Source organism: Spermophilus citellus (genome assembly GCF_964194105.1).
Source record: "Spermophilus citellus genome assembly, chromosome: 8".
In the NCBI taxonomy this organism is placed as follows: domain Eukaryota; kingdom Metazoa; phylum Chordata; class Mammalia; order Rodentia; family Sciuridae; genus Spermophilus; species Spermophilus citellus.
In genome coordinates, this window is record NC_138189.1 from 133,934,738 (window position 1) to 133,953,143 (window position 18,406).

The 18,406-nt window shown below is 37.4% G+C and overlaps 1 protein-coding gene across 4 annotated transcripts in view; it reads left to right on the top strand.

Moving 5' to 3' along the window:
- SLC10A7 (solute carrier family 10 member 7) overlaps positions 1–18,406 on the top strand; it is a 257,657-nt gene that overhangs the window by 201,032 nt on the left and 38,219 nt on the right. For 3 of the 4 annotated variants that reach the window (XR_014023255.1, XM_081303699.1, XM_081303698.1), the window contains exon 7: positions 8,087–8,170. Coding sequence is in view for 3 of the 4 variants with exons in the window: in XM_081303699.1 (XP_081159825.1) it covers positions 8,087–8,170 (84 nt within the window). In the remaining variant the exon portion in view is untranslated. Of the gene's footprint in view, positions 1–8,086; positions 8,171–11,502; positions 11,552–18,406 lie in introns of all 4 variants that reach the window. The other variant, XM_081303700.1, reaches the window with a different exon arrangement.

The following is an 18,406-nucleotide window of genomic DNA, read 5'->3' on the forward strand; positions in this document are numbered from 1 at the left end:
TTAAATAGCTTGACTGGGGTTAATATTTCACAGTTTACATATTATCAAAGCCTCATGTCATATACCTTGAATTATGTGATATTATCAGTTATACCTCAATAAAATAGAAAGTATACATTTGCATATAAACAAAAGTGAAGCCATGTTGTATATAATTTTTTATCTTTAAAAATGTCATTAAAACCTATTTTGTTCTTGATTTCTCAGAGAAGAAAAAAAGACCATTTAGCTAGAAAAAAGAGCAATTCTTCTACTTAAATACTCCTTCTATGCAATAACCCAATTTTAATTTGATGCAAGCAACTGAATCATTATGACTATATAACCACCATTTTTCCTAAGTTGGTAAAGTTGTCATCATTTTCACATTGAGTCCGTCACCTGATATACAAGTGACTCATCAATTGTGTGTAAGTAGTCAACTTAGTTTGCAGGTATCCCTGTGAGAGAAGGGGCACAGGAAATGCAGGAAAGACAGAACCATAGTTCATGGGGAAAGGCAGAATTCTGGAAAAATTTGCGAGACTCTCCCTTCTCCTGTCTAAATGCTTGGTTTGGGAACAGGAAGGAGATATGAGTCTGAGTGTGTCTGAAAAAAGCAGGTGCAAGAGTTAGATGGGATAGACAGCTTGTCCCTCCCTGCCCTCCTTCCCCCGGGACTGGGGTTCTTGGCCGTGTAGAAAGAATGGAAATAGGGTGGGAAAGGAACAAATCCTGCTCTATGTCTGAAGCTGCTGCTTCCTGATTTTCTAGCCAGAGAGGTTTCATGTTCATCGTTCTATGGTATAAAATGTAAATATCTATTCTTATTTTCCCCTGAATATGATGCTAATGAAAGTGAAGGCCAATCATCAAGGGTGAATTATTTAATACAATAATGTTTTAATAGCTGAGAAGAGACACAAGTAGTGGCGTTGCCTGTGGCTAATGGATTTCCCTGATAGGAGATAAAAGGCTGATTACACAGCAGAGCCAGTGAAGACCCTGTGCATTAATGACAGTTTACAGGTCAGCTCACTTACAGGAGTGATTTAAAACGCACCATCTGTTTTCTAACTGCTGGTTGATAAGTGTGATTCTGCAGACAGTCAGCGTCTCTTCATCAGAAATTGTCACTCGTTTGTCTTCCTGAGTCTGGTTAGTTTGGCCCCATAATATTTACCGACTCAACTCCTCGATTCTTTACAAATGAAATAATTTCTAAATTGAGTGGATTGATGGCAGTCAGTCCTGCTTCCACTTAGCCCTTCTCTGCCAGGTTAGAAAATGAGGCCCTAATGCCCTACGGCATCCACTGTGTGCACTGCATTAACTCCTCTGTGAGGCATCTACCCCACCCCAGCCCTACCAGTCACTACCCTCCTTGGCAGTGTTGAGAAAATAGCCACTCACATCATCTCCTGCTTCCTGTAATTCAGATCAGGAGCTCCAGTCGAGAAAGGAACCTGTTCCCCAACCCATGGAGGCAGATGGACGCATGTGCTCCTGTATGCCTCCCCCAAACCCCCTCGCCTCCCCCCACCCCTGCCATTCTCACATCGGTGAGGAAAGGAGAGTCCAGTTTGGGCTTCCACTCTGCCCCCTTCCCCATTTCTGGTGCCTGTGTCATCTGTAATAAATATGCAGTGGATGTAGGATGAAGTGAGAGGGCTTTGGAGCTACATTTCTGGATTTAGATCCTGGCTTTGTCTCTTCGAACTTTCATGACCCAGGTCAGGTTGTTTAAGTTGTGTCACTGTTGCCTCATATGAAAATGGGGGTAGGAACTAGTTTCTCTCAAGGCATTGCTGAATATCAAACTGTTGGACACACATTTAGCATTGAAAAGCAGTGACTGCCACATGAAAGTGCACAAAAAATGTCGCTGCTGTATTTATAGGACACAGTGGGGTGGGAGGCCAGTGTGATCCTTTCTTAGATCTATGAGTTGAGTGGAACTTTGTAACTCAGCTGAATGGAGTTGGAAGAATGGAAAGGAAACCTTGTCAAGCTCCTTTTTTTTTTTAACCTACTTATTGTAGCCATTCACTAATTAACAGATTTATTGAGTACCTACTATGTGTGCTAGAGTACTGGTTCTCAAAGTGTGAACCTCAGCTTAACAGCACCACCTCCTGGAACCTTTATTAGAAATGCAAATTCTCACCATTCTACCCTCTCCCATCATTCATTCTCCTTAGGCTTTCTGAATCAGAAACTCTTAAGGGTGGGGCCAGGCTGTTTGTGTGTGTGGGGGGGGGGAGGTGTTATACCTTCTTTTTAGATATACCTGGCAATAGAGTATATTTTGACATATTATACATACATGGAGTATAACTTATTCTATTTAGGATCCTATTTTTGTGGCTGTATAAGATGTGGAGTTTCACTTTGGTGCATTCATATATGAACACAGGAAAGTTACATCAGATTCATTCAACTGTCTTTCCTTTTTCTATCCCCCCTTCCTTCCCTTCATTTCCCTTTCTTTAATTCACTGAAATTTTATTCTTCCCCCTTCCCATCCTTTTTGTGTGTTTGAAGTTATATACTAGAGAGAACATTTGGCCTTTGGTCTTTGGGGATTGGCTTATTTCACTTAGCATGATGATCTCCAGATCCATCCATTTATCAACAAAAGTCATAAAGTCATTCTTCTATATGGCTGAGTACTATTCCATTGTGTATATATCTCACATTTTCTTTATCCATTGTAAATTAAGCTGCTATAAACATCAGTGTGGCTGTGTTCTGTAGTGTACTGATTTTAAGTCCTTTGAGTATAGCTAAGGAGTGGGATACCTGGGTCAAATGGTAGTTCCATTCCAAGTTTTCTAAGGAATCTCCATACTGCTTTCCAGAGTGTTTACACCAATTTCAGTCCCACCAGCAGTGTATGAGTGAACCTTTTCCCCTATATCCTTGCCAACATTTGTTGTTACTTGCATCCTTGATAATTTTCATTCTGCAATTGCTAGAGACGTTGAACATTTTTTCATATATTTGTTGACCATTTGTGTTTCTTCTTCTGTGAAGTATCTGTTCAGGTCCTTTGCCCATTTATTGACTGGGGTATTTGTTTGGATGTTAATTTTTTTTTTTTAGTTTTTTGAATATTCTGTAGATTAATGCTCTATCTAAGGTGCAGATGGCAAAGATTTCTCCCATTCTTTAGGCTCTCTCTTCACACTCTTAATTTTTTCCTTTGCTATAAAAAAACTCTTTAATTTGATACCGTTCCATTTATTGATTCTTGGTTTTACTTCTTGTGCTTTACAAGTCTTGTTGAAGAAGTCAGTTCCTAAGCTGACACAGTGAAGAGCTGGGCCTACATTTTCTTCTCAGAGGCACAGGGACTCTGGTCTAATGCATAGGTCCTTGATCTACTTTGAGTTTTGTGCAGGATGAGAGATAGGAGTTAAACTCTTACTACAAATGGATTTCCAGTTTTCCCAACACCATTTGCTGAAGAGGCTATATTTTCAAATGATGTTTATGGCACCTTTGTCTAGTTTGAAATAATTGTATTTATGTGAGTTTGGTTTTTTGTTTGTTTGTTTGTTTTTGTATGTGTGTGTGTGTCTTCTATTCTGTTCCATTGGTCTTCATGTCTGATTTGTTGCCAATACCATGCTGTTTTTATTACTATAACTCTAATATAATTTAAGGTCTGGTGTTGTGATGCCTCCTACTTCAGTTTTCTCACTAAGGATTTCTTTGGCTATCCTTGGCTTCTTATTTTTCCAAATGTAATTTGTGTTTGTGTTTTAACTAGCCCTCCTGGTGTTTCTGATGTGCTAGAGTTTGAGAACCACTGCCCCAGATGTAAATTGTGAATAAGTAGTGTTCTGACCTGAAGGAGAAGACCATCTCTAGGGAGAGACCATTTGTAAACAAGAACAACCGAGGATGCCAAGAGGTTCAATGGAAATGCAGAGGACAGTGGTTCACAAAAGAGGAAGGTGCAATTCAGCATCTTGGGAGAAGTTTTTTAAAAAGACTCTTAAAAACTGAGTCTTGGAAAGATTAAAAAACTGCCAGTTGTAAGTGGGGAAATGACATTCCAGAGAGAGAAGTTCATGTGTACTTGGGATGGGCAGGCATGTGTGTAGACCTCGACTTTTTATGAAAAACAGCCCTTTGAGAGAGGAGGGGTTTTACATTTTGTCCACTGTTATATCCCAATGCTGAGAGCATCCCCTGAGAATGGGCAGCACACGGTCACTACTGAAATGATTGAACACCAAGGTCCTAAATTCCCACAGACTGAGTTTTCATGAATCATTTCTTCTCAGCATAAGATGTGAAAACCAGGAAACCAACCTTCTTGTGAGTCCTCTGCTTTAAAGTACCACATTCCTGTAAGAAATTAGCCAGTGACCGGATTGCTTGTTTAACACACTGTATCTTAAAGCCTGGCTTGGCGGTAGGAGACATACTGAAATCTGCCAGGGTAGTTCAGTAAAGCCCAGAGCTCTTGCTTAATACAAGATGACTCTGAACCTGCAGACTTTACCTGCAAATTATTGATGCTTCTTCCAAGCCCCACTGGTCTTTACAATAGAAGCCACAACTGGTTCCTCATTAAAATATGAAGAACTAAATATCCTAGGCAGCATATTTCCTTCTGCTTTCATTAAGATCAACCCTGCATACAAAATAATCAGGTCTCGTACTTTGCTAGTCATGTTCTCATATGCTGCCCTGAGCCAGATGCTCACTCTTCTTTCTTCTGGATGCCAGGGCACTTCACAGCATCAGAAACTTCCCAAGGGCACTCTGCATCTTCACTCTGACCACAGCGACAGGTCTGGTGGCCAATTCAAAAGAAAGGACTTATGCCAAATTAGACTTCAGTCCTGAGGTTTCCGTCCTTTCAGAGCCACTTCTAAGGGACTCATCCAGGGGGATTTGCTCCCCAGCACCCCTACCATCCCTTATCTGGCTTTGGGTACCTTGTTAATTTCATCTGTGGCTCACTCTGATCTCTCATCTGACAGTGACTCAGAGAAGGGCCGCTCCAGCCTGTCTTTTCAGTCGAGTAAGTCAGAGGTCAGAAGCATCTTGGGGTCATGGACACCCTCCTCCTCGGTCCATTGCCTTGTTCCACTGTCTTCTCGTAGCATAAAGTTTTGCAACACTGAGCACATGATTAGCCTATTATGTGATAGATGGAGAAGTTTAAAAACTAATGACTTAATAAGTAGGCAAAGTATCTAAAGAGATATTTCTCAAAAGAAGAAAAACAGATGGCCAACAAATATATGAAAAAATGTTCAGCATGCTTAAAACAATCAGGGAGATGCAAATCAAACTACACTGAGATTTTATCTTACCCCAGTTAAACTGACAATCATGAAGAATGCAAATAACCATAACTGCTGCTGAGGATGTGGAGAAAGGGGTACACTTATACATTGTTGGTGGGAGTGGAGATTAGTACAACTAATTTGGAAAGTAGTGATTCCTCTAAAGACAAGGAATGGAACCACCATATGACTCAGCTCTCCCACTCCTTGGTACTTACCAAAAGAACTAAAATCAATATATTATGTGGTGGTGCAAGCACATCAATGTTATGGGACCAGCCTAGGTGCCCATCAGTAAACTAATGGGATAAAGAAAATGTGGTGTGTGTGTGTATATATAGAGATATTTATATATACACACACAATAGAATTCTACTCAGCCATAAAGAACAATGAATGGGGCTGGGGTTTGTAGCTCAGTGGTAGAGCGCTTGCCTAGCCCATGTAAGGCACTGGGTTCCATCCTAAGCACCACATAAAAATAAATAAAATAAAGGTACTGTGTCCATATTCAACTAAAAATATTTTTTAAAAAAGAACAATGGAATTATATAATTTTGTTGGTGAAAGAATGGAACTGGATAGCATTGCTAAATGAAATAAACCAGACTCAGAAAGTTGAGTGAGGAATATTTTCTGTCATACAGGGAAGCTAGAGAGAAAAAAGAATAAAAAGGGGGGATGTCTAACAAACAGAAGGGAGATCTGTAGAGTAGAAGCAGGAGACCAAGTGAGAGGGAAGAGGGGAGGGAAAAAAGAAGTACTAAGAATCAAAGTAGAGAAAACTATGTTATATACATTTATAAATATGTCAACATGAACCCCACTGTTATGTGTAACTAATAAAAGGCACTAATAAAAATAAATGCAATACATTTTTTAATTTTTTTTAAATGCAATACATAATAGTTTTAAAGCCAAAGTCAAAATTAGTTCTTCTTTATTCCACTGGATTTAGAGAAGGAATATTGCTTGATATGTTATTCATTTAAAATTTTTAAAAACATAAATTTAGGTTAAGGTAGAAGGAGGAGCCAGAGATACAGGAGATGAGTCATGAGGGTCCAGGTAGAAATGGTCAACTCTTATGTGAACACCATACCTCTAAATCCATGCCTCTCTCCACACATTGTAAACCTTATGGATAGAGCATTGAGACGGATGGTGTTAAACTTGAAAACTTGGTTCATTAAGATTTATTTTTCTATTCATGTGGTGCCTCGATTTATCATGAAATGTTTTTCTTTATTTCAGTTCTTATTCCAGGAACAAATGAAAGGCTAATATTTATGGAGAAAATATATTTGTTAAGCACCTTGTGCTTCAAAGACATAGTTGCTGTAAGATAGGGTATAATTGTTAGCTTTTTACTATTTTAGTTTGGCATAAAAAGAAATGGCTAACAGCCAGGTAGCTGTCAACACTCCAGGAATCCTGTCCTTCATTGGTTTCATTTTTTCTGCTTGATTTTCTTCATTTTTCACTGAAGCTACAGTTTTAGGGGTGAAAATGACAGCCAAGGGTCAATGTTGAAGCTAATATCAAATGGTGTGGGCCACTGGTGGTCAAGATGCCTTAAGTCATTGTGTCTTGTATATGGGGACTGAGGATGGTGACAGTTTTATAAAATTCACCAATATAGAGAAAAGATTTTGGTGAATGATTCATTCAAAAAATCAGAAATCAGTGAAAACATTGGTCTTACATCATTTCATTGTGAGCTGTTAACTTTATCTAAATATTTTATTTGCTTTATCTGACATTCTGTGCCCTCAGTCATCTCCAATGTCCTTTCACAAAATGATTTTCCAAAAGATATTTCTAAGTTAACTGAACTTAGGTCGATATGAAATTGAGACTGGATCTGTAGGATAAGGGCAAAAAGGAAGTTCCAAGGGCCAAGGAAAGCACCACTGACGGTTTGGGAGACCCTGGCTACCCGGGACTCAAGAAAGAGAGAAGCAGGCTACTGTTTGTCAGAGAGATCTGAGAGCCAAGAGGAGGTACTAACAAAGATGAGGCAGTTCACAGGAAGACTTAGCAATGCCTGATGGTGAGACTAATATGCGTGTGCAACTGTGTACCTAGTTCGACACTCCTATGCTACAGGGAGTAGAATCTTTATGAAGCTGAGATTGCAATTTTGTGAAGAAACAACCAAAAATGAAGGAGAAGGAAAAATGGGAGTTAGGAACAATATTAAGACATACAAATTTAGGAGAGAGATATTGAAATTTTAAGTTGTAAAATAAGTTAGGCATTAGGATTTCCCATTTACTAGACCTTGTGCGAGAATAAATTTTGAAGACTCTGAGATTTATTGTCTTTGACTTGAAGGACAAGGAAAGTTAGAAGTTTTTCATTTACAAAAGTAAGATATCATCGTAAGAGAATGAGACATGCTTGTTTCTTTTATGTGTCTATGAACAGATGAAATAAAAAATCACATACATTTTGATTGTAGGTGAAATGTCATGGTATATGACAGTATGGACATAGAATGACTTACTTTTTAGAAATGTATTTAATAATAAGTAATTTGAAGGGATTAAAAATTAATGGCAAAATAATTTTTTCTCAACCATAATCTACTAATAAAATTATATATTAAAATACCTAACAGTCTATTTTGTTTTAAATTTTAAAAATTTGAGGTAATTCACTTTGTTGAAATCTACCAAATATTTGGTGTCTGTGAGAGAAATTTGTGGAAATGAAATTCATTACATTACTTAATTAACAGTAATATTTAATAATTGATTCAGACTGGTTCTAACTCCTATTTTCTAATTTTACAGCTTGGCTCGTCCTCTACTGTGCCTTTTACATCGATTTTTTCTCAGCTTTTTATGACTGTTGTGGTTCCTCTCATTATTGGACAGGTAAGGTCTTCCAATTTTTACCTGTTATTTCCTTAAAAGATCAGATTGTAAATTCTTCTGTAATATCAGGGAAACTGAGGTGGAAGAAACAACTAAATTAAAATACACAGCTATGAAAATACAAGTTTTCATCTACCACAATATTCTCATCTTTTAATTTTAAATTAATATTAATCTTCTTTGCATTTAGCTAAATATAAGAACTACTGAAATGAATCTTAAAATTGGATCTTAGATTACTTAGAATTTCCTTTCAGATTCTTATTTAATAGGACCAATAGAAGTTCTTCTATTTAACTTCTTATAACAAATTACTAATAAGCATTCGATTTAAGTATAAGCATAAAATTTTAAAAACAAGGTTTTTATTTGTTGGTTTCTGGTGGTGTTAAATCACAGGAAACCACAGGAATAGAGAACAGAATCGAATGTCCACCTGAAATGAGTGGGCCTGAGGGAAACAGTGCGCAGGATGACCGAGAGCTCAGACCTAGAGTGACTGGATTCCAGACTCAGTTCTGCCTTGCATCTGGTGTGCGACCATGGGCCAGTCATTTCACCTCCCTAGCTCTAGGTTCATAGTTCATTAAGTGTTATGCTAATAGTACCTGTCACTTAAAATATTGTTGTGAGGATTAAATGAACTATGCATGCACATCAAGTTCCCAGAATAGAGCCTGACACAGATGAGTGCTCTGTGGTTTCTGTGGAGGTTGCCATCATCATCATCATCATCATCATCATCATCATCATCATCCCCATTATCAAATTGCCTGCAAATATTAAACAGGAAGCAGCTCTTTGGAATATTGCATGTAAAATTATTTATATTTATTTATATGAGAGAGAGAGAGAGAGTGAGTGTGTGTGTGTATTTATATGCTCTCTTTGGTCAGATTCTCTGGGCAATAAACTGAGACAGGTTTCTATGCAGGAAGTTTCCTGGGGAGTAAGTACTTTTGGAGGGGTGAAAAAAGTAGATGGGTTAATATCTTCCTATCAAGGCCTACATGGGTTCCCTGGTGAGTTCTGGAACTAGGGCGACCCCTTAGAGTTGCAGTGCCTTAAGGTAAGAGCGCCTGGTCTATACTCTGCTCTGACCAGTCTTTCTGCTTACTCCCACCCCCCTGAGGCCTGTTTAAGGACCTCAACTGAGATCCTTCATCCAAGCCAGGCTTCCTGCTCCCAGAGCCTGTGGGATTAAGTACCTTATTCCTGAAGAGATTGTTCTGGATAGAGCACCACAGAATTCACTACATAGGCACTTTTTTTTTTAATGTTATACTTAGGGGGCTAATTTTAGCTTAAATGATGACGATTTAAAATACCATTTGCTGAAGTGATACATGGAAAAAAATACTTTCTCCACAGTGCTGATCACATAATAGGGATTCTGAATAAATATTATATCCCCTGCCTTCTTCTTCAGCTTCTGCCATATTTTGTATTGCTAGCTTTCCTGGCTTTTCCTCAACTCCTACTTATTTTTTCTGGTGTTTTTGTTTGTTTGTTTGTTTTGCAGTACTAAGGGTTGAACCTAGGGTCACTCTACCTAGTCTTTTTATTTTTATTGTGAGACAGGGTCTCACTAAGTTTCCCAGGCTGTCTTTGAACTTGTGATCTTCCTATCTCAGCCTCCTGGGTACCTTGGATTACGGACATATTTCACAGTACCTGTCTATTCCTTCTGTTTAAAATATCTTTGTGCCAGGTGTGGTGGTACACACCTGTAATCCCAGCAACTTGGAGGAAGCTGAGACAGGAGAATCACAAATTCAAGACCAACCTCAGCAATTTAGTGAAACCCTAGGCAACTTAGTAAGATACTGTCTCAAAATAAAAATAACTGGAGGTGTAGCTCAGTGGTAAAGTACCCCTGGGTTAAATCATGAGTTTAAAAAAAAAAAAAAGTCTTTATGCTCACCCTTCCACTCCAACTTATCACACTCATTTAACTGTAATTCAGATCTTCTTAGAACCACCTGAAGTGTTTTCCTGGTTATTCTTTTTTAATTTTGTTTGTTAGTTGGTTGGTTTTTAGTACCAGGGATTGAACACAGAGGCATTTTACCACTGTGCCACACCCCCAACCCTTTTTTATATTTTTTATTTTTTTAGATAGGGTTGCTTAGTGCCTTGCTAAGCTGCTAAGGCTGGCTTTGAACTTGTGATCCTCCCACGTCACTGGAATTACAGATGTTTGCCACTGCACTCAGATTCCCTGGTTATTCTTTGCAGCACCTTATTTCATTTTTTGTCGTGGTCCTTCTCACAATGTTTACTTATCTTTTGTCCCCCACTGGACTAGAAACTTCATGAGTACAGGAACCATATTTGCTTTGTCCACCATTACATTCCCAGACCATAGGCACCCCAGAAAGTTGTGTTGAAAGAGTGAAAGAAAAGTGAGAGTTATGTGATCAATTAGGGGCATGCTTTGCCTTCTAGAGGCATATCTGAATCTACCTGTCCTCATCTCTACACAGTTTTACTACAAATGCATTAGATTAATTCCATACTGATTTTTTTGGTTCTGAAAATAATTCCACCTAATAACTTGGAGCTCATAATTCTCTTAGTGGATCTTGGAAATAGTCCTGTTAATAATTAAATGCTTGGCTTGAAACATATGGACAAATAATATCTAAATTAGTCAATTTTTTATGTATAGGGTCATGTAATTTATGTAAAAAAAAGAATATTCATAGAGAATGAGTTGTTAGATTGCTCATTCTTTGTGGGCCCAGTAGTAAATTATTCCATAAATCATAAAGTAAAAGAGACAGGAGACAGTCAAAAAGTGGAATATGTAGGGGTTTTTTGTTTGTTTGTTTGGTTGGTTGGTTGGTTTTTTTGGTAGTGAAGTATTTTGATGGTGTTTTTCAATGAGGAAACCTATATGCTTGCACTTACCCCGCCCCCCAGTGTATTGCATTCTTAGGAATTAGCAATCACCAACTCATCTCCACATCTAGAAACCCCTAACAGCCTTGCCTCCTCCCTCTTCTTGCCTCCTTTCTCCCTTACATGCAGGCAGTTGTCACATGCTCCCATTCAGAAATCTGTCACATATGGCACCTGAAACCCCATTCATACTGCCGGGGAAGATGGCACCTTTGCTATCTCTTGTCTAAGCTTGCACTTCCTGAACCAGTATTTGCATAAAACCTGTGCACTTCCTCCTGTATCATTTAAACCATATCTAGATTATTCATAATACCTAATACAATGCAAATTGTTATTATACTTTTTTTGTTTAAAAAATAATGACAAGGAAAAAAGTCTATACAGTTTCAATACAGAGTTTGTTTTTTCCAAATATTTCAATACAGGATTGGTTGAAGCCACAGATACAGAACCCATGGATACAAAAGGCCAACTGTATGTAATTTTTTAGGTTATCAGTTTATGGAAAAATAGATTGTTCCAAATTTTATGTAAAAGAAAGACCACATTTTTAGCACACTCTCTTATTTTTGGTCTTTGAATGAACTGTGCTGTGACAGGCCCACAGATACTTTAATATAAAGGACATAGCCACATATATGAGTACATCCTGGTATGAGCACTGCTTCATGGAGAATGATCCCCAGGTCCTTGAGTACCATAGGGAGGGATGAGCATCTCTGCAGGCAGTGGTTTCCAGGACAGGCCGAGCCACCTCAGTCACCTGACCTGTGATCATAGCTTTATGGGTGTAGGCCCACATTTGTGTGGATTGTATAGTGTACATGATGCTACCTTTCGGAGAAATGTATTTGCCTAGAGGCGTCATGAATCTGTGTACCTGTCACTAGAATTTTCTGGCAGAAGGAAATCTAGTATATTAGAGAAGGGATTTCCTTTTTCAAATGTGTGTGGAAATGCTTTAGGACTTCACAGCAGGCCCGTTTGATCTTGATCAATTCCAACAACTCACTTCTGTGGTACCACTCCTTACCCTGTAAGCTCAGGTTCTCACTAATTCTTCAACCTCATCAAGGCCCCTTCCCCTGTCAGTTGACCTTACTCTCTACCAGCCACCGTCCTCATGACTTTCCCTTTTTACTCAGCTTGGATTCCATAGTCTATCACTATGATCACTCCTTTGCTGATATTCTCAGTTCCTGCATCTTTTCCCCCTTTGTTGTACTGCTCAGAAAGGCCCAACCCTGGTTAACCCCACTCTGCCACACCAGCTATGCAACTGAGCTGCTTAGATGCCTGGTCCATTGTTAGCCTCACTTCTTGGCAAACTCCACTTTGTTGACTTGCTGTCTGTCTGTTTTATTTACTTCATGAAGACCCAGTGCATGCTTCTACCAGAGCGGCAAAGCTCTGCTTCCAAGAAAGCAATACACATTGTTCCCATTTTCTTTAAAATTCAGGACCCCAAATTTAAAATTCAAATGTCATGTAACACCTCCCAGAAGGTCTACTCTACTTCCTTTTAAGGTTCTGTTTCTACTCTAAAAAGATTATTGTGCCCATCCTCAACCTTTTACTTGCCCTGCACACTCCCAACATACCTACCTTTGACCCTTGGGTATCACTGACAGCCTCTGTTTTCTCAAACAACCCAGCCTCATTCCTTCCTTAGAGCTGCCATTGGCTCTATATGACACACCTGCCTCCTCCTGCCTCCTCCCCTCTCCTCCAGGAGCTGCCCCACTGCCACCAGAAACTATCCTATCACCCAGTTTAAACTTTTGCTTAGTGTGCTTCATTATCTCTTCCTGTTTGTTGTTGTTTTACTCTTTGTTTATCTCTCCAATCAGAATGTGAAATCCATGAGAACAGGGACCTTGTCTTTCTAGTCTCTCTCTCTCTCTATTTTAATTTATTGACTTGCCTACCTGTGCAGTATGACCTTTGAGGGCCTTGCCAAAACCACTCATACACACTAATCCAGAGCAAAGAGATTCCAGGCTAGTTTCTCAGTTGTAGCAAAGAGGGTGCCAAAAGATGAAAATAAATATTCCCATATTGTTATATGCATCTTTTAAAATGAGATTCTGTCATTACATGTTAAACAAATAATGGAAACTAGAAGGTGAAAAAAAAGACCCGAGTATAAGCTGAATAAATTTCTTTAATCTCTAACTAATAATAAAACTTTATCATTCAACTTTTGGTTTATATTTCTGAGAGGGAATTTGTTTTACATATACAACACTCCCTTTGGGTTAAGTCCTCGTGGACTAGCTTCAGTGTGATATGAGGCCTAGTTTGGTCTTCATCACTCCCCAGCTGCACACATGATTTCTAGGCCTCACTTTTCAATCTGTAGAACAAACAGATTTATGTTTTCCAGCCCAAAGGTGCTGTGACTCTGTGAGATGAGTATTCTTTGCATAGATGATGGTTAAGAGATTGCTGCTTCTCTCGGTTCTAGAAAGAAATAAATTTTGTGCTATTGAAACATTTTCCTTCCTTTTCCAACAAATCCTTTTAATACATCCAAGTGCTGGTGACAAATACTTATTTTATGCAGTATGTGTAAAGCAATTTATGAGTACATTTTAATGATACAGAATTTCTACCACTTTTCATTATTTTCTGTCACCTTGGATAGTTTTCTAAGCAACCCAATAAAGTCCACATTTCCCCCTATAAATAATAAATAATAAAGCTTATCTATACATTATCAATCATGCATTCTCTGGTCTTTCCCTCTGTAATTAGTTTCACTGTTTGAGGTTGGTCTTTCATATTAACTCAGCTTCAGCCAAAGCTGAAGTTGGTATTCTTAATGCTAGTGAAAATTTTCACTTATGAAATATTAGATTTGAACTATTTCTACTGCTTCATATGAACAGCTTTGAGAGAAAAGTGTACCTTTATAAATGGGATATATACTGGTAAACATTGATAGAAACATCACCAAACTAAAACCAGGAAATAAGAATGGGGATTGTTTACTATCTACAGGCCCTGTTTTGAAAGCATTATATAGTCACTTAATTATTTAATCATCAAAACTATTATTATATCCAATATCCATTCTGGAGATGAGACACAGGGAAGTAAAGGAATTCACCCAAGATCACAAAATAGAGAGTGGATCCAGGATTTAAGGTCAAGCACATCCTGGATCCAGAATCTATACCTTGACCCCTATGCAATGTTTCCTCCAAAAATAGAAGTCATAGTCATACTCTTCCACCTGACTTTTTAACATTTTATGCAAATTGTTTGGGTTCTTTATGCCTCTGTTTGCAGCTCTAAACAAGCAGGATAATATTTGCACAATCTTTCTCCTAAGAATGAAATAAGAGTAGCACTGGGAGAGGATTTTCAAAAAGTGAAGTAGGTAATGGGTGTTTATTATACTCATTTATTATTATCTATGCTTTATAGAATAAATTAATATGATTTGAATCTAATCAATAAATTTAATAAGACCTATCTTTAAAGAAAAGTGTTATATACATTGGATTTGATTTCATCTCTGACAACAAGATATTAACAAAGAGACAAAAGACTTTATGAAATTATGTGGATTCAGTATAATAGAGGTTAAAATTGAAATAAGAATCTAAAGCCATCTTGAAGAAAAATAAATTTTGAAATTCAGGCTTACTATGAAAAATTATCTATCATATATCCTCACTCAAAAATCAATTTATAAATGTAAAGACAGAATAGAAAGAAAAAGCAAGGAAATACCGTGACCAAAAAAATTTAAGAAAACTAAAATGATGAATATACTACCCCATGGTTACCTTGGTGTCTGAACATTCTTCACATAAGACATGTCATTTTTCACGGTTTCCAACTTGGAAGTCATACAGTAATTGCTAGGTAACCCAGATTATTAGAAGTACAGAGTCAAATTTAAGTGTTCTTTTAACCATTCCTGCTAATTAACTTAAAATAAAGAAGATAAAAATGCTGAAGATGAGACAATAAAATAAAAAGCTTCCTGAGGAAGATTTTCTTTTTTTTTTTTTCTTTCTCCGAAGGGAAAAGCAAACAAGTTAATGAGGATGTGTCACTTAATCTTTAATGCCTAAGTTTCTCTGAGCCATGAGGACGAATGAATCAGTGTAGATCCTAAGCAAAGATGCAGCTGGCCGCCTCCTCGGAAGGCCTTTGTCCCCGCATCTTGCTCTGTTCTTTTTCCCAAGAGAGAATGCTGAGGTGCTGTGTCCAGTTGCGTTAGGCTACTCGGCAAAGTCTTGTTACCTATCACGCTATTTAAAATTCCTATAAGGCATAGGAATGGTAGCAGAATACAACAATTACTAATAGGGCATTATGTAAAATTGTGGATGTGTAACCGACGTGATTCTGCAATCTGCATTTGGGGTAAAATTGGGGGTTCATAACCCACTTCAATCTAATGTATGAAATATGATATGTCAAGAGCTTTGTAATGTTGTGAACAACCAATAAAAAAAAATTCCTATGAGGCAAAGAAGTTTGGAGTATTTTAAATGGTATGAATTCTTGACAAATGGAGAATGATTGTGTCAAAAGTGTAAGTTGCTAAATTACAAGAAGATGAGGTTTCCTGGAGTTTGTAGCCAAAGCACATCTCTGAGGCACGTCAACACTACTCAACCCAGTCTTGTTTATGAACCTCGTTAACATTTTTCTAGCTACACAATGCACAAGCAGCTGCTTTGTGAGTTTAATTTTAGAGAAAGAAGGAAACACTCATTGGAGCCTGGAAGATATAAAATGGCTTACTTCAGAAACACAGATAAATATAAAAAGAAGACTAAAAATGATGAAAGACAATTTGGTTTCCTCTAGGGTTACTGTTTCACTTGGGAGTCTGTGCAGTTATTTTCTTTATGAAGAACAAGTATCCTTCATTAACCCAGGGATATGTTTTAAAAAAGACATTTTGGTGTAGCATATAATATTTGTTAATAAAAGATCAAACAACCCAACCCGATTAATTGGTGAGTGTAATCCATTTACATTGATAGTGATTATTGACATATTTCACTGAAGACTCATCTAAGACAGAAAGACTCAAAAAAGTATAAAATAAGAAGATATAAATTTAAAACACTAACAATATAATTGGCATTAATAATAGAAAAATATTCTTTGAAGTAATAAGTATTATTAGAGATAAATGAAGTCCTACACCATATTAAAATTATCAACTTTGTTAAAATTTCTATAAGGGGAATTTTAAAAAACTAAAACTTGCATGCACTTATTAATATAACTGCAAAAATATTTTAAGGGGCTGGGGTTATAGCTCAGTGGTGGATCTCTTACCTTGCACATGTGAGGCACTGGGTTTGATCCTCAGCACCTCATAAAAATAAATAAAAGTATTGTGTCCATGTACAATGAAAAATTAAACCAAAAAAAAAAAAAAGACATTTTGGCCAGGAGGATTCTTTGTTTCTTGTTATATCAAAAGAGTTCTATTCCACCATGAGACTCTGAGAATTTTGTAATGAAGAAAGAGAGACTACCAAGTTTTATTAAATCAAATTGCTACTCATAAAGTTGATCCACAATTAGATATTTGTTTTGGTTTTAAAATGGCTTTGGCTTTTAAGTTATACCTCATTCATATTTATTTTTTGTTCTCTTGGGGCCATGATATTGGGATTACTTTTGAAATTGGGATCATGCATTCTATGGCCTGTTGCAGAGAGAACTCGTGTGTGTTTTTGTTTTTGGTGTTTTGTTTTATTCTGGTACAGGGCCTCACACATGAGCATTCTACTACTGAACTACATCCTCAACATTTTATTTTGTTTTATTTTGAGACAGAGTCTGAATTGTCCAGGCTGGCCTCCAACTTGCAATCCTTCTGCCTTCAGACGGAGAGCAGCTGGGATTGCAGGCATGCACCTGGAATATATGCGTATTTAACCAGTGTATATTAAAATAAGATTGAAGGACAGCATAAATTTCAGTGATTCCATGTATTTTCCATTTATTTTATTTCCAAAAGGAATTGAGTAGTGTTAAGTTTGACTTTCTGCTACCAAGCACAGCAGATTATGAATTGACCCTCTAAGTGAAGTTCCCTTGGTAGCCTCCTCATAAGCACCAATGGAGACATATTTGAACACGGGGCCAACTGAGCAAACTATGAGACCTCTAGTACTGCTATCCAAAATTTATGTTCTAATACATCAGTGCATCATACTGTGCAACAGAACTGCTCTTCTTTCTCTATATATTCTGCATTTTTAATTTTAAAGAAAGAAATGGACAGATGAAATACTATGGGATCACTTCTACCTTCCCATCATAATATTTTATAAATCCATATAACTTCAATAATATGATCCACTTTTAAGAAAATCACAGCTGCTCTCTGTGCATTACACTCTTTCGCCTTCATTCCCAATCCACCCACCTTTAATGGTTTTTCCTCTACCTTGAACCAACTGATCTGCTTTCCTCCAAGACTCTCTATATTTTTTTCTTTTTTCCCCCTCCACTGGAGATTGAACCCAGGGGCTCTCTATCACTGAGCTATATCCCCAACCCTTTTTACTTTTATATTTTGAGATGGGGTCTTGTTATGTTGCTGAGGCTATCCTCAAACTTGTGGTCCTCCTACCTGTCTCAGCCTCCCCAGTAGCTGGCATTACAGGTGTGTACAACCACACCCAGTTTACTCACATTATTAGGACACTTAGTGAGTCCTAAACAGATCCAACAGCCATTTTTCTGAAGTTCTAATGAGAGTACAGTAGTCCTTCCATATCTTCAGGGGTTATATTCTAAGACCCCCCCCCCATAGATGCCTAAAACCATGGAGAGTACAAAACGTATGTATACTCTTTTCTATACATATATATCTATGATAAAGTTTGATTTATCAATTAGGCACATTAAGAATATCAGCAACATCAATAATAAAATAAAATGATTATAACAATACACTATAATAAAATTTATTTGAAAAAATAAAATAAAACAATTATAACAAATACTGTAATAAAATGTATTTGAAATTTATGAATTGCTTATTTCTGGAATTTTTCACTTAAACATTTTCAGACAGCAGTTGACCATGGGTACCTAAAACTACAGAAAATGAAACTGAATCCGGGTGGAGGGGACAAATGTAGCTTATTTTGTTCTTAAGTATGTATAAGGATATGCTCCATTGTGAATTAAGCCCTTTTGGTGACAGAGTAGATAATGTCAAAACCCCATCAGCCTTATCAGGAGAAGTTCCCTGACCTCATTATTGCTAATGGATCCACAGTAACTCAGCCTGTTGTGAAATCTCATGTTCAATTATGCAGGATAATGAGTGAG